Genomic DNA, 14,805 nt, shown 5'->3' on the forward strand with positions numbered 1-14,805 from the left:
AATTCAGATGAGGCTGTAAATCATCACCTTGTTCAGTTTTTCGCAAATAAAGACAGATCCTTCTATGAACGAGGAATTATGAAGCTCACTGGAAGATGGCAAAAGGTTATCGAACAAAACAGGCAATATATCATTGATTGATCTTTGTTCTTTATATAAATAAATGACCTTTGAAAAACAGACAAAATACGTTATGACTTTTTTGACAACCCAGTAGACAATCAGTAATTATTTGAAGTAAATTAACTGATGAAAACCCATCAGGGAAATACTAAGCGGCCTAGTAGTCATACCTTGCCCCACCCCGTCATCCCCAAAATGGAGTATAGCGTCATTGTACTATTTGGGATAAAGTAAATGTTACTTAAATCCACTCTGACATTTCAGACTGCTTTAATATTGTTAGGAATCTAAGATATGCACTTATAATAAACTTTTAAATTCTTAGCAATATGTTTTTCTTTTCAATCACAGACTACAATTATTTGGGATGCACATACTGGTGAAGCCAAGCAACAGTTTCCTTTTCATTCAGGTAAATCTTCACAATTTACATGAGAACTGGAGAGCTTTCTTGTATTTTTCTAATTAAACTTTTAACAGCATATAATTCATTTAAAAACTTGAAATATCAGATACCAATCTTGTTACTAGTTCTTTGAGGGGTTGATGTTCCATGACTTTCAGATTGTTAATTGTCAAGAGGATCATCAAAAGTTTTCTGTGAAATATATCATAAAAACACATTTGAGGCCTGGGTGGTATTATGTAATGGCATTATTTAAAGAACATAGAATTTTGAATCAGGACACCTAGGTGTAAATGTCAGTTCCACCCCACTTTATAAGCTGAAAGACTTAGCAAGTCACTTAACCTTTCTAAGCCTCACTTTATTGTTCTGCAAATGAGGGATAATAATAATATCTATCTGTTAGGAGGAGAAGAAAGTAATGTACATGAAAATACTGTATAAACTCCTACAAATTTAGGTGTTGTTATAATTTCTCATTTTGCATTGATGTATCTAAATCAGTCCTCCTGTGTACATAAAATAAAAATTAGAGCTTTTCATTGTTTTTGGAACTTTGGTGCTATAGATGGGTTTCTCTTTAATGAAATAATTTGATACTTAAACCTGATCCCCAAAATAGTGTCCTCCATCCTCAATGATATATAGCCACAGACCACAGCGTACTACCTGATGAGTAGAAACAGCTGGATTTTAATACCTATGCTCCTTTGCAGCCTAGAACCTCTGTACCTGCTTTCAGGGAGTTTCCTGGTGACAGTAACTAAAGTTAAACTGGAACAAGATGCCTAATAACTATTGGATTGTCGGGAAAGTCATGACACATTTTTTGCAACGAAAAACAGAAAAAATGTGTCATGACTTTTCTGATGACCCAATATTAGAACAGTAGTTTTAGTACTACCTGATTTAACTGCTGCTTTCAAGATTATTTTGTGGTTCGAAAGAGTTTTTATTTGGAGACTGACTAAAGTAACTGGTTATTTTCAAATCTTTGCTAACAGCTTTTTCACAAACAGACAATGGCACAGCATCACTTTGAAAACTGAAACAGCTTCTGGCATGTTGCTTTTTTGTCTTGCTCTACATAGTGTGACTAAACAAGCTGAATAAAGTACGAAGTTATTTTTCTGTAGCATCTGAGTAACACACTTTTGCAAGCATTATGCGAAACAATTCAGCTTGATTAAAGCTTACCATGTTAGTAGGCATTTACACATCAGTTTTTATTTACCTTTGCTTCTAGTCTTCACCCAGATAGAATTCTCTTAGGTCTCTGGCTATTTCACCTAAAAGTTTCCCCTGCCTTCTAGAAGTGATGGAATACTGAAATAAGTATGTGTGTGGTACTTTTACTAGCTAGTATGTAATGTGTACCATCCTTGTGCTAGAGATGCTGCTCTTTGTATGCATGATCACATTTAGTCCTGGCTGCAACCTCATAGGAGACAGATGGTATTGAAGTCATTTTACAAGTAAATAAACTTTTTACCTGTGGTATTCTTTCTTGCCATCCTTTTTTGGTTTTTCAAACAGCTTTATTGAGGTATAATTGACATACAAATTAACTATACATATTTAAATTGTACAATTTGAAATGCTTTGATATATGTATATACCATTGAAACCATCACTACACTCAAGACAATGAATATATTAGTTTCAAAAGTTTCCTCCTGCCCCACTGTGATCTCTGCCTATCCCCAGGCAACCCCTGGTAGTCTGTTACCAGAAATTAGTTTGTTATGTTAAACAGAATCACACAGTATGTATTTTTTCACTCTGCATAATTTTGATTTTCTTTCAATTGATGAGTAGTATTCCATTAATGTAGATATACCAGAGTTTGTTTATCCATTCACCACCTACTGAAGCAATTTGGGTTTCCAGTTTTTTGCTTTTACAAAACAAAACTGCTGTCAGCATCATGTACAAGTCCTTATAGGGGCCTGTGCTTTCATTTCTCCCATGTACACACCTAGAAATGAGATGGCTAGATCATAACGGTAGGTGTATGTTTATCTTGTTAATCAATCGCCAAGCTGTTTCCTAGAGTTTATACAATATTTTCCAAACTGGTTTACATTCTCATCAGCAGTGGGTATTCTGGTTCTTCTGTATCCTTGCCAGCACTTGGTATGTGTTCAGTCTTTTTAATTGTAGCCACTCATAACGTGTGTAATGGTATCTCACTGTGGTTTTAATTTGCATTTCTTAATGACTAATGATGTTGAGCATCTTTTCATGTGCTTATTTCATCTTTATGTCTTTGTCTGTTTAAATCTTTGGACCTTTTATTTAACTTTGTTGTTTTCTTATTGAGTGCTTTGAGTTCTTTGTATATTCTGGATGCAAGTCTTACCAGGTATTTATAATATTGTCTTGCAGTCTGTGGCTTGTTTTTGCATTGTTTTGACAATGTCCTTTGAAGATCAGAAGTTGTTAATGTTGATGAATTCCATAATTCATTAATTTGTTCTTTTATGTAGCATGCTGTCAATGCCAGTCTAATTTGCTGTTTTTCTTTCTGCTTGATGTGGAAGTTGAGGTCACTAATTTGAGGCCTTTCTGCTTTTCTAATATGGATACTTAATCTTATAAATTTACTTCTAACTACTACTTTGTGACATCCCACAATTTTTTATAATGTGTTTTCATTCAGTTCAAAATACTTTCTACTTTTGATTTTTTTTTCTTTGACCTATAGGTTATTTAGAGTATGCTAATTTCTGAGTATTTGGGAATTTTCCAGAGATCTTTGTAATATTAATTTCTAATTTAATTCTCTTGTTCCTATAAATGTCATTTAAGTCAAGTATTTTGATAATGTTCAAATCTTTTATAGGCTTACTGATTTTTCTGTCTACTCATGTCATCTATTATTGAGAGAGGAGGTGTTGAAATCATCAACAATAATGGGAACACAATTTCTATTTCCTTTGACACTTTGTCAGTGTTTGCTTCGTGTGTTTTGAAGCAATTTTTTGGGGAACATGAACATTTAAGGATGTTGCATCCTCATCTTGAATTGACCTCTGTCAGTTTGTTCGTGACCCTCTGTTTTCAATTTAATTTTCTGTTCTCTGAGATCTACTTAATATAGCTCTTCCAGTTTCTTTTGATTAGTGTTTGCATGGTATATATTTTTCCATTCTTTTACTTTCAGTTTATTGATGTCTTTATATTTCAAATGTATTTTATATAGGCAGCATATGTTGCATGTTCATTTAGTATCAACCTCTGTCTTAAAATATTTAGGCCATTCACATTTAATGTGATCCTTGATATGGTTATATTTCTATTTCTTCCTTTTTTTCCTCTTTTTCTGCCTCCATTTGGATTAATTGAATATTTTTGTGATTACATTTTCCTTTTTTGGTGGGTTAACAACTTTTCATTTTAATGGTTACATTAAGATTTATAGTACATATCTTCAGTTTATCACCAGCTACCTTCAAGTGAGATTTTAAGGGGATTGATTAATTAAATAAGTTTAATATAAGAATGATATAGCTATCATTCCCAGTGCTCTTCATGTCTTTGCATAGGTACATATTTCCATTTGGTATCATTTCTTTTCTGCCTGAACTACTTCAGTATTTCTTAAAGGGCAAATCTAATGATGATGGAATTCTTGTAGATTTTGTATATCTGAATGAATCTTTATTTCACCTTCATTTTTGAAAGACATTTTTGTAGGATCTAGAATTCTGGGGTTGACAGGGTTTCTTTTTCTTTCAGTACTTTAAAGAAAATGTTGTATTTTTTTTTCATTTACATTATTTCCACTTTGAAATTGTTAACTATTTTCATCCTTATTCCTCTATGATTTGTCTTGTTTTCTCTGGTTGCTTTTAAAATTTTCTGCTTATCGCTAATTTTGGACAATTTGAATATGTCATGCCTTGGTAAAGTTTTCTTCATGCCTTGTCCTGGGATCTTCTTGGATCTGTTGGTTCATAGTTTTCTTCATAATGGTAAAAAGAAGTTTGACCATTATTTAAAAAAAATATTTCCCCCCCCTATTTTTTTTTACATTAGAGTCTGATTACCTGTTAGTCTGCTTGACATACTACAGTTCACTGGTGCTCTGTTCAGTTTTTTCAGTCTTTCTGTTTTTTTTAAATTTTGGATAGTTTCTATGCTGTTTTCAAGTTCACAAATATTTTCTTCTGCAGCATCTAAACTGCAGTTTATCCCATCCAGTGTATTTTTTCATCTCATGCTTCAGTTTTCATCGCTAGACATTGATTTAGGTCTTTTTTACATCTTTCATGTCACTGCTTAACTATTTGAAATTATGGCATAATCAGTTGACCCTTGAACAACACAAGTTTGAATTGTGTAAGTCCATTTATATGCAATTTTTTTTTAATAAATATACAGTTAGTCGTCTCTCTGTATTCCTGTATTTTGCATGTGTGGATTCAACGAACCTCAAATCAAAACAGTATTTTCTATCTGTGGTTGGGAATGCACAGATGTGGAGGACCAACTGTATTGATCTACACTATTTTATATAAGGAACTTAAGCCTCCACGGATTTTTATGTCCATGGGTTTCCTGGTACCAATCCCTAACAGATACAGAGGGATGACTGTAGCTAAGTTTTGGGGGAGTCAAAAGTATTCACAGATTTTTGACTGGGGGGGTTTGGAGGGGAGGTTTTCATTCCTAATCCCCGCATTGTTCAGTGGTCAACTGTAGTTTTAAGTGCTTTGATTTTTCTAACGCTAACATCTGTGTCTGTTCTGGGTCAGTTTTCATGATTTGGTTTTTCTCTTCATTTTGGTCATATTTTCCTGTATCTTTGCAAGTTACTTGTGAGTGGAAGTGAGACATTGTGAATTTTACCTTATCGGTTGCTGGATATTTTTGTATTGTTATAAATATTTGTGAAATTTGTTCTGGGACACAGTTAAGAAATGGTTTGATCCTTTTGGGTCTTTTAAGATTTGCTAAATGACAGTGAAGCAATGCTCAGTGTAGGGCTAATTACTTCCCAGTACTGAAGCAAGAAACTTAGGGTACACTAACCAGTGTTCCTTGAATCCTGAGGTTTCTAGTCTGACTGGAGGATATAGGTACTATTCCCAGCCTTGAGTATCAGACATTGTTTCTTCTAATCCTTTTGAGTTGTTCTTTCCCAGGTCTCAGCTAGTGTCTTGACACACTTATGGTGATTAGTACTCAGTTGACTGTGTGAGTAGGACCCACTGTAGAACTTTAGAGTTCTCTGCATAGCTCCGTCCTTTCCAGTACTCTGTCTTGTGAATTCTAGCTGCCTTGGTCTCCCCAGATTCTCTTCTTTGTTTATTCAGCTCAAGAATTTCATTGATCTCTGCATAGGGAGAACTCTTCTGTGTTAAGACCTGGACTTTTTTTTTCAGATTATAAGCTTGGGCAATTTTGAATGCACATTGTTTGTTGGCTTTCTTTCTCTGAGGAACCCACTGTCTTTTGTTGCTGGATGTCCAGTGCCTTGAACTGTTATTTCATATATTTTGTAAGTTTTTTGGTTGCTTGGCACCGGAAATAAATATAGTCCCTGATACTCCATCTTTACCAGAAATGGAAGTCTATCATGCTTTTTAAATTATTATCTTTTGATTCTTGTACTGGATATTCTCCCATGTACACTGTTGCATAAAGCATAAATCATGATTATAAATGAGTTACACTTCATAACCATGAGGATGGCTATAAAAAATAACAATGTTCATGAGGATGTGGAGAGATTAGGATCCATATACTTTGTTAGTAGATATGTAAAATAGTACATTCACTATGGAAAATGGTGTGACTGTTCCTCAAAAGGCTAAATATAGAATTACCATGTGATCCAGCAATTCTTCTCCTAGGTATACGAGGTATGATCAAACAATGCGGTGAGTGTTTAAATAAAAAATAATTAATTACAATGAAAGATACATTGCCATTAATTGCCCTCAAAATACTCCCCCTCGCTTTGAACAGACTTATCCCATCGTTCTTGCCACTTTCTGGAGCAGTTCTGGAAGTCCTCTTTCATGAGTGTCTTTAGTTGTGCTGTCATGGCTGCCTCAGTGCCCTGAATCGATTCAAAACGTTTACCTTTCAAGGTAATTTTGACTTTGGGGACGAGCCAGAAATCACACGGTGTCAGATCCGGTGAATAAGATAGATGAGGACACACCATAATGTATTTATTTGACAGTAATTGCCATACCAGAAGTGATATGTGACATGGAGCCTTTCCATTGTGATCATAAATTACGGTGAATGCTGCCAAGTGCCATACAGTGGAAAGGCAGGGATCTTCAATATGGAAGTGGCACGTCAGACCTTCGTAACAGCGTGTGACAAGTTTCAGCTTTTTCGGTGCAGTCAGTCAGGTGTTAGCTACAGCTGAGAGAAGGTGTGTTTTAAAGTGTGCCATAAATCATCCTCCATCATGACAGCACTCCGTGTCACACATCACTTTTGGTATACGGCAATTTCTGTCAAATAAAAACATTACAGTGTGTCCTCATATACTTTATTCACCGGATCTGTCACCAAGCAACTTCTGGCTCTTTTCCCCAGTCAAAATGATCATGAAAGGTAAACGTTTTTAACCGATTTAGGACATGGAGGCAGCCATGACAGTGCAACTAAAGAGACTCACGAAAGAGAACCACCAAAACTGCTTCAGAAAGTGGCAAGAACGATGGGATAAGTGTGTTCAAAGTGAGGGGAGTATTTTGAGTGGGTTTGATGGCAATGTATCTTTACTGTAATAATTTTTTTAATTTAAACATTCACTGTGTTGTTTGATCTGACCTTGTATATCCGAAAGAATTGAAAGCAGGGACTTGGACAGATTCCTGAACATCAGTGTTCATAACAGCATTATTCACAACAGCCAAAGGTGGAAACAATCCAGTGTCCATCAGCAGATGAATGGATAAACAAAATGTGGTCTATAGATACAGTGGATTATTATTCAGCTATAAAAAGGGATGCAGTTCTGACACATGCTGCACCATCCATGAGCTTTGTACACATGCTAAGTGAAATAAATAGACAAAGAAGGACAAATAGTACGAGATATATATATGTATATATATATATATATATATATATATATATATATATATATATAATCTAGAATAAGCAAATTCATAGAGACAAAAAGTAAAGATTAGAGGTTATCAGGGGCCGGGGATGGGAGAAATGGGGAGTTATTGCTTAATAGTTACAGAGTTTCTGTTTGGGGTGATGAAAATGTTTTGGAAATACTGGTGATGGTTGCACAACATATGAATGTAATTAATACCACTGAGTAGTATACTTAATAAAATGACACCTTTCATGTTATATATGACCACAGTATTTAAAAATTAATGTAATATACCAAACACCATTGAATTATATACTTTAAATGGGTGAATTTTATAGCATGTGAATTATACCTGAATAAAGCTAAAAACAAGTAATAAATGCTTTTCTTACTTTTCCTCAGAGGTTTGTTCATTACCTTTTTAACTTAATTAAATATGCACAGGTTAACAAAAGTAAATCAGAATTAGACACAGAAATCTGAATCTTAGCTCCAGTATTTTAAAAGTCTTTGTAACCCTGAGCAAATTCACTTTTCTTAGACTCTTTGGTCATGTGTAAAATGAGACCAGTATAGCAAACATACCTCTCATGCATCACCTACCTAAAAGTATATTTTCTGTTTCTATTTTAAAGAACTTGTATTACCTTGACCCATTTTATTTCAGGAATAAATATAAAGTAAAGAGGCATGTGCTCTGACATTATACCAATCCATAACCATTGTATCTTGTGAGCCAGGCGTATCACAGAAGCATTAATCATACAACTCATGTTGCAGCATTCCCCAGCTCCTCCAATGATCTTTTCCGGGTTGTACAGTTTGTTTTGTTTTGTTTTGAACCTAATGGTGTATTTGTTTGAATGTTGCCTGTTTTCTCAGCCTCCCATCTAATATTTGCAGACAGCTCTGTGTACCAAGTTCATACCCTGGTGCATCATGACAGATGCTCGGCCTTCTTCATAGTATTTTATTATAACTTTGATTGTCTTCTAAATTAATTAGATTTTTCAGGCCTTTCCCCCCTGCTGCTTAACACTAGAACAGATTGTTTACCTAAGAAACACTTTGTTAAAATTGTTTTTAAATGATACCATAAGTAATAATATTCATATCAGGATGAAAGTGTAGTGTAAGTAGCTATTGAATCAGATTCCAGGCACGAAAACAGAATCTAAACCAGGTAATGCAGGAAAGGGAATTTAATGCGAGGAAATAGTTGCAGAGGTGTTGGAAGAGTGAAAAACAGAGGAATATGAGGTAACCCAGAGTCTAACAGCTGCCAGAAACCAAAGACTAGCATAACAGAAGGCGGCAGGACCCAGCCACCCAGTGGGAATTAGAGCCTGAGAGGCTCTGCACCTGGCAAATGGCGTCAACAGCCGCTGCCAGAGCGCAGCCTGAGAGAAACGGGAGCAAAGTCACCTGGCTTCCCTCTTTCTCCTGATCTTGGGCCCTTGACAGTGTCTTCCACCCTAGGAACTCTCCTGGAAACCTGTAGGCACAGGAGCCTGGGGTATGTCATTTGCGAGAGTCAGCCCCCTGGTGCAGTGCCTCGGAGGGCAGAATGTAGTAAGGAATGGACTTGAGAGCAAGGTGACAGATGAGCATGACCATCGTTTGCATTGCTCTGAGCAGCTGCAATGCACACAGACAGCAGCGGGGCTCACACACGGTGCTGCTCACAGCTGGCCTGTAGTTTTATTTACTGGCTGGTTTAAGTTGGATTCTCTCCTAAGCAGACCTTGAGCCAAGCATTTGAGTGATGTGATTTGTTAAGGAAACCCTCCCAGGAGAGATCATTGAGGCGCTGTGGGAAGTAGGGTGGGAAGGGGAAGCAGCCAAGGAAGGGAGCAGTTTCTGGTGCGCAGGCCCAGTCCCGGCCTCCGGGGCGTTTATTTATACCTCAGAACCTTTCTCATCTTGAGCCAAGGGTGCTAGGTGTTCCGATCCCTGCCACCTACATACCACCAGCCATTGGGTGCTAGTCATCTTGGGAACGCAGACAGCGGCAGAGCAGGGCGGTTCTCAGTGAGCCTGCCCCTGGGAGCCTTAGCACCCAAACACGGAGCTGCTGGGGGTTGGACACACCGCGGAGGGAGAGTCTACAAGGGCGGCGGGAGACCGGAAGCGCCCAGAGTAGTGTCGCCTTGTAAGGGTAATAGAACTACAGCCTGCAGGTGACTCTACTTGCCAGGTCTAAAATTATGTGAGTCTTGGTTGTTTTTATTTTTTTTAATCTGGTGGAAATTCTTATAATTTAAAATTTTTGTAGAAAAGGTGAGTTTATGTTAATATTTTTATATACCACTTTTTCATCAAGTTGTTTGGGGAGAGAATTAAGTATTATATATAGTCTCAAATTTCTTACCCCACACATAGTAGTTTTCTATTAAACATGTCTTTTTCCATCTTGTAAGTATTACGTACTTGCCTTTACTGACTCAGTCCAGGTAGTATCCGGATTCCTGGTTTTTCATTGTAGAAATGTCCCCAAAGCTAGTTATTCTATAATGCCTGGTCATATTACTGCCGTTAGCTTCCTTGAGCTGTACTCTAGATTTTAGTTTTTTTATCTAATTTGTCTTTATCTAGTTAATGAAATCAGTTTCACTGTTGCCTGTTTTCCTGTGTCTTTTTTTAAATGTCTTGTTATAGTTCTGAAAGTCATACATGCTTTCTTTTTCTTTTCGTTTTGCTGCTCCTATCCATAGTTGCAAACCCTCACACATGATACTCCTTGGCTTATCAGTCTCACAGTTCTCAAAACACCTGTTTATAATAGTCTCAACATTGGCAGTTACTATTATAATACAATTAGATTTACACAGAGTGGCCTTGTTTTTCCTTTCCCATAGACACCAGTTCGGATCTTCTTCATAAAATGCTTTTTATCTCTAATAGTGAGGATACACAGTTTAAATTTAACCTTCCGTTTCTCTCCTTTTTTCTGTTTTCTGTAAATGATAAACTTGTTCTGTAAACAACCAGAAAGTAACTTCTGGCTTTCTAAGCCATACAATCTCTGTTGTAACTAGTCAGGTCTGCCCTTGTAGTGCAAAAGCAGCCATAGCTAATATGTAGCCTAATGAGCTTGTTTGGGTTTTAATAAAACTTTGTCTATGGACACCAAAATTTGAATTTCATATGATTTTCACATTCATAGGTCTTTTGATCACTGTAGTCTTTTTACCCCCCACCAATGAAATGGAAAAACTATTCCTGGCAGATGGGCCACAGAGTCCATGCTTGTTCCAAACCCATTGTTTTGGGCATGCTCCTATAGCTTAACCCAATCACTTGCTATGGTTACCTTAATCTGCATTGCTCATTATAGGGTCTTTGCACCTAGCAGCAGGGGGAAATGAACGGCCAGACTCTCATCTTAGCAGAGCTAAAATAAGTATTAAATGTCAGCCAGCTTTTGGGCCCCTGAAGTTTTAAATTCAAAGACATAGATTTTAAGAGGTGTTTGATAAGACTCTTTCAGAAGAAAATGTATTTGTGAATCATGCAATATTCCATGTATCAATTGAGTAGATACTGGGAATGATATTTATTCAGTGTAACATTTATCTGACTTGTAATTTACAGAGTACTTTCCACATGTATCATCTCACTTGATTTTCACAATATCCTTGTATACTAACTTGAAAGATTTTACCCCTATTTCCTAGGTGAGGAAAATAGCATGCAAGGTTAAGTGACTTGCTTAGGGCCCACTACTAGTAGGGGAGTGGCAGAACCAAGGCTTCTTGTTCATTGAACACTTATGGAATTTTAGAAAGAAAAAGTATTTCTCATTTATAAATGAGAAACCAAAAATCCAGGGCTAGTAATTTACAGAGGATGCTCTCAGGAATGCTGATCTCCTGATGACCAGGTCCATGTACTTCCAATTAGGCTGTGTCTGACATAGAGACAACTCAGTGAAGTTTACTAATATTTTTGATATTTACATGTCATAATTTTTTAAAAATTATGTTATCTTAAAAAGTATAAAGTAGAATGTTTTTGTTTCTGTTAGTGTACTTAATGTCCAACCATGTTTTAAAATTCAGGCTCCTAGATTTCAGTACATGTGGAATAAATGCAAACCTCGCTTTTTTTCCTTTTCAGCACCAGCATTGGATGTTGATTGGCAGAGCAACAACACCTTTGCTTCCTGTAGTACAGATATGTGCATTCATGTCTGTAAATTAGGACAAGACAGACCTATCAAAACATTCCAGGGACACACGGTGAGAGAGAGCCCTTTTCCCCTTAAAGTGATTATAATGAATAAGTAATGTTTCAGAGTGGTTTTGAAGTATGGATGTTTAATGTCCAAAGGGCAATCCAGTCTGTAAAATGAAAATATGAATGTTTACTGTTATTTTTAGAATGAAGTAAATGCTATCAAATGGGACCCAACTGGCAATCTCCTGGCCTCCTGTTCTGATGACATGACTTTGAAGGTAATTTGGATAGTGGGGAGAAATGGGGTGGGGATGTCATATAGTGTGGTTTCTCTGGCCATTTGAACATTATTTAGAATGTCTTATAGTTCATTGAATGCTTAAATCCTGGTTTTTATATTTTCTTTCATGAAGTATTTCAAATGTTTGAATATAGCAAATTTCATTAAAAAGGTTGGCTGCAAAATAGGAATTATGATACTAAGAAATGTGCTGTTATAAATTATCTTCTTTTAGAAAGTCATATTGGCGCAATAAGTGTATTTGCACATGAAAAGATTTGACTGATAAGCAACAAAGATCTTTATAGCATTCATGGATTTGACTGAAATTCTATGAAGTGTATTAATTTGATTTTGCTGTGGTGTTAATGTATGTCATCTTTGCTGGGAAACTGATAGCAGAGAGAATCACTTAATTGGTGAGTGACTTGACATGCCAGCATCCACATCTCAACATTGACGTTTTTCTAGTTATGTGACTAAAAGCAAAACTAACACCTATCCACATCACATATTACAGAAGAGAAAAAAAGCATTTTGAGATAAAGAACAGCCTAAAGACTAATCTTCAGAATTAATGAAGCCCTTTCCTGTAACATGCTAACTCTGCCGAAAATAATTTTATTCTGTCCTCTGCAATGCCAGCGACTGCAGACTTGAGGACCTTACAGTTAGCATAATCATCAAGGAAACCGCTTTTCCTCCTCCAGTGAGCAGACTGAATGTAACCTTGGTGACCTGGTGGGGCTTTTCCTTAAACACCTGCTGTGTTTTTAGTGAGTTTTTCTCCAGCCTGGGCTCTCTTACAAACACTGCTAGTAAAAATGCCTTTCTTAATGCTTTTCTCTCTGAGTTTACTTTGCACACATGTGCATTACCCTAATGAAATGAAAAACTTGAGGAACAGAATGCGGCAAGTATGAGAATATGAAAGAAGGCTGGTGGCTAGAGAGCCTAGTGTCATGGATTGAGTTGCAGCTACAGAGAGAGTTTGACTAGGAAGTGTCAGAGAGCTTCTCTTTGCCCTAAGAATAATAGAAGGTCATAGAATTTTAAAGCAGAAACTAGATGAATAATGTGTACAGGAGCTGTATTCTGAGAACAAGGAACATCATATTGTTGAGAAGATCGTGTCAAGCTTGAACAGTGCCTTTGAGTCAGTCATGCAAGTGGAGGTGCTGCTAAGTGGGTCTGATGCTGAGAGAACTCAGTTTGACATAAAAATTTAGGATTTCTCAGCAGATGTGTGGTCAAAACCATGGGCGTGGACAAAACTAGGTATAGAGTAAGAAAAGAGGGAAACCTCAAAAAAAAAGTCTTAAACTCCAATAATTAGCAGCTCAAGAAGAAGGAGCTTTCCAAAGGGAAGTGAGAAGGAATGACCCATGGGAAAGAGAAAGTGTAGGGAAGGTGATGGGTGGGAGTGGTCAGCAGAGTCAGTGCTATTGAAAGGTCAAATGAAATAAGTTTTGGAGACATATCTTTTGGGTTTATTTACATTGAGTTACAAGAACTTAGAATACAAAAACATTGTGATGATACTTTATTATATCTAATTATTGGGTTGCCGGAAAAGTCATGACGTATTTTTTCTATGTTTTTCGTTGCAAAAATGCGTCATGACTTTCCCGACTACCCAGTAGTTACATTGCAGAAGTGTGAAGCCCAGCTAATTTTTGTGGGGTTTTTTTTTGTCCTCAGTTGGGTTTGGTGTTTATGTTTGGCAGGACTTCTCCTCATATTTTCATTGAATAATTTTGTCAGATTTTCCCTCAGTGTAGGTTTCTCTTAATTTTTGCTCAAAAATAACAGGAATTTTAAATCTATACATAGGCATATTTTCAACTAAGGAAAGGCTTATTCACTACTCACTGCCATTTTAATTTTAATTTTAACATTTGCTTTGTTACTTTTCATGGTTCTATTAAGCATTTTAAAAGTTTTAATTTTATTATGGTAAAGGACTTAACAATCTACTCTTAACAGATTTTTCAGTGTACAGTACAGTGTTGTTATCTGTAGGCACAATGTTGTACAGCAGATCTCTAGAACTGAATTTTATATTCCTTGATTAGCGACTCCCTCTTTCTCCGTCTCCCAACCCCTGGCAACCACCATTCTTTTCTTTGCTTCTGAGTTTTATTCTTTTAGCTACATCATAAAATGGAATCATGAAGTATTTGTCATTATTAAGATTCAGCAATGTTGTCACATATTGCAGGATTTGCTTCCTTTTTAAGGCTGAATAATATTCCGTTGTGTGTACATACCACATTTCTTTATCCATTTATCCATTGATGGACACTTAAGCGGTTTCCATATCTTGGGTTTTGTAAATTATGCTGCAGTGAACAAAGGAGGGCAGATATCTCCTCAAGATTTCAATTCTTTGGATAAATACCCAGAAGTGCGATGGCTGGATCATATGGTAGTACCATTTCCACTATTTTGAGGAACCTCCATACTGTTTTTCATAGCAGCTACTCCATTTTGCATGCCCACCAACACTGTACAATGGCGCTAATTTCTCCACATTCTTGACATTTATTGTCTTTTTTTTTACCGTATTTGCCGGCGTATAAGACGACTGGGCGTATAAGACAACCCCCTAACATTTCCACTCAAAATACAGAGTTTGTTATGTACTCGCCGTATAAGACTACCCCCTCTTCCGCACACCTTCCACACACCAAATAAAAGGTAAAACAATATCAGATTTGATTTGGCCCACTGAAG

General features: G+C 36.5%; 1 protein-coding gene across 6 annotated transcripts in view; it reads left to right on the forward strand.

The window, feature by feature from the left end:
- TBL1XR1 (TBL1X/Y related 1) overlaps nt 1-14,805 on the forward strand; it is a 157,131-nt gene that overhangs the window by 129,154 nt on the left and 13,172 nt on the right. For all 6 annotated transcript variants that reach the window (XM_019625488.1, XM_019625492.1, XM_019625489.1 and 3 more), the window contains 3 exons: nt 475-535; nt 11,730-11,851; nt 11,993-12,067. In XM_019625488.1, coding sequence (XP_019481033.1) covers nt 475-535; nt 11,730-11,851; nt 11,993-12,067 — 258 coding nt within the window. The remainder of the gene's footprint in view (nt 1-474; nt 536-11,729; nt 11,852-11,992; nt 12,068-14,805) is intronic.

This window comes from Hipposideros armiger, unplaced genomic scaffold, assembly GCF_001890085.2.
Source record: "Hipposideros armiger isolate ML-2016 unplaced genomic scaffold, ASM189008v1 scaffold_631, whole genome shotgun sequence".
Lineage (NCBI taxonomy): Eukaryota > Metazoa > Chordata > Mammalia > Chiroptera > Hipposideridae > Hipposideros > Hipposideros armiger.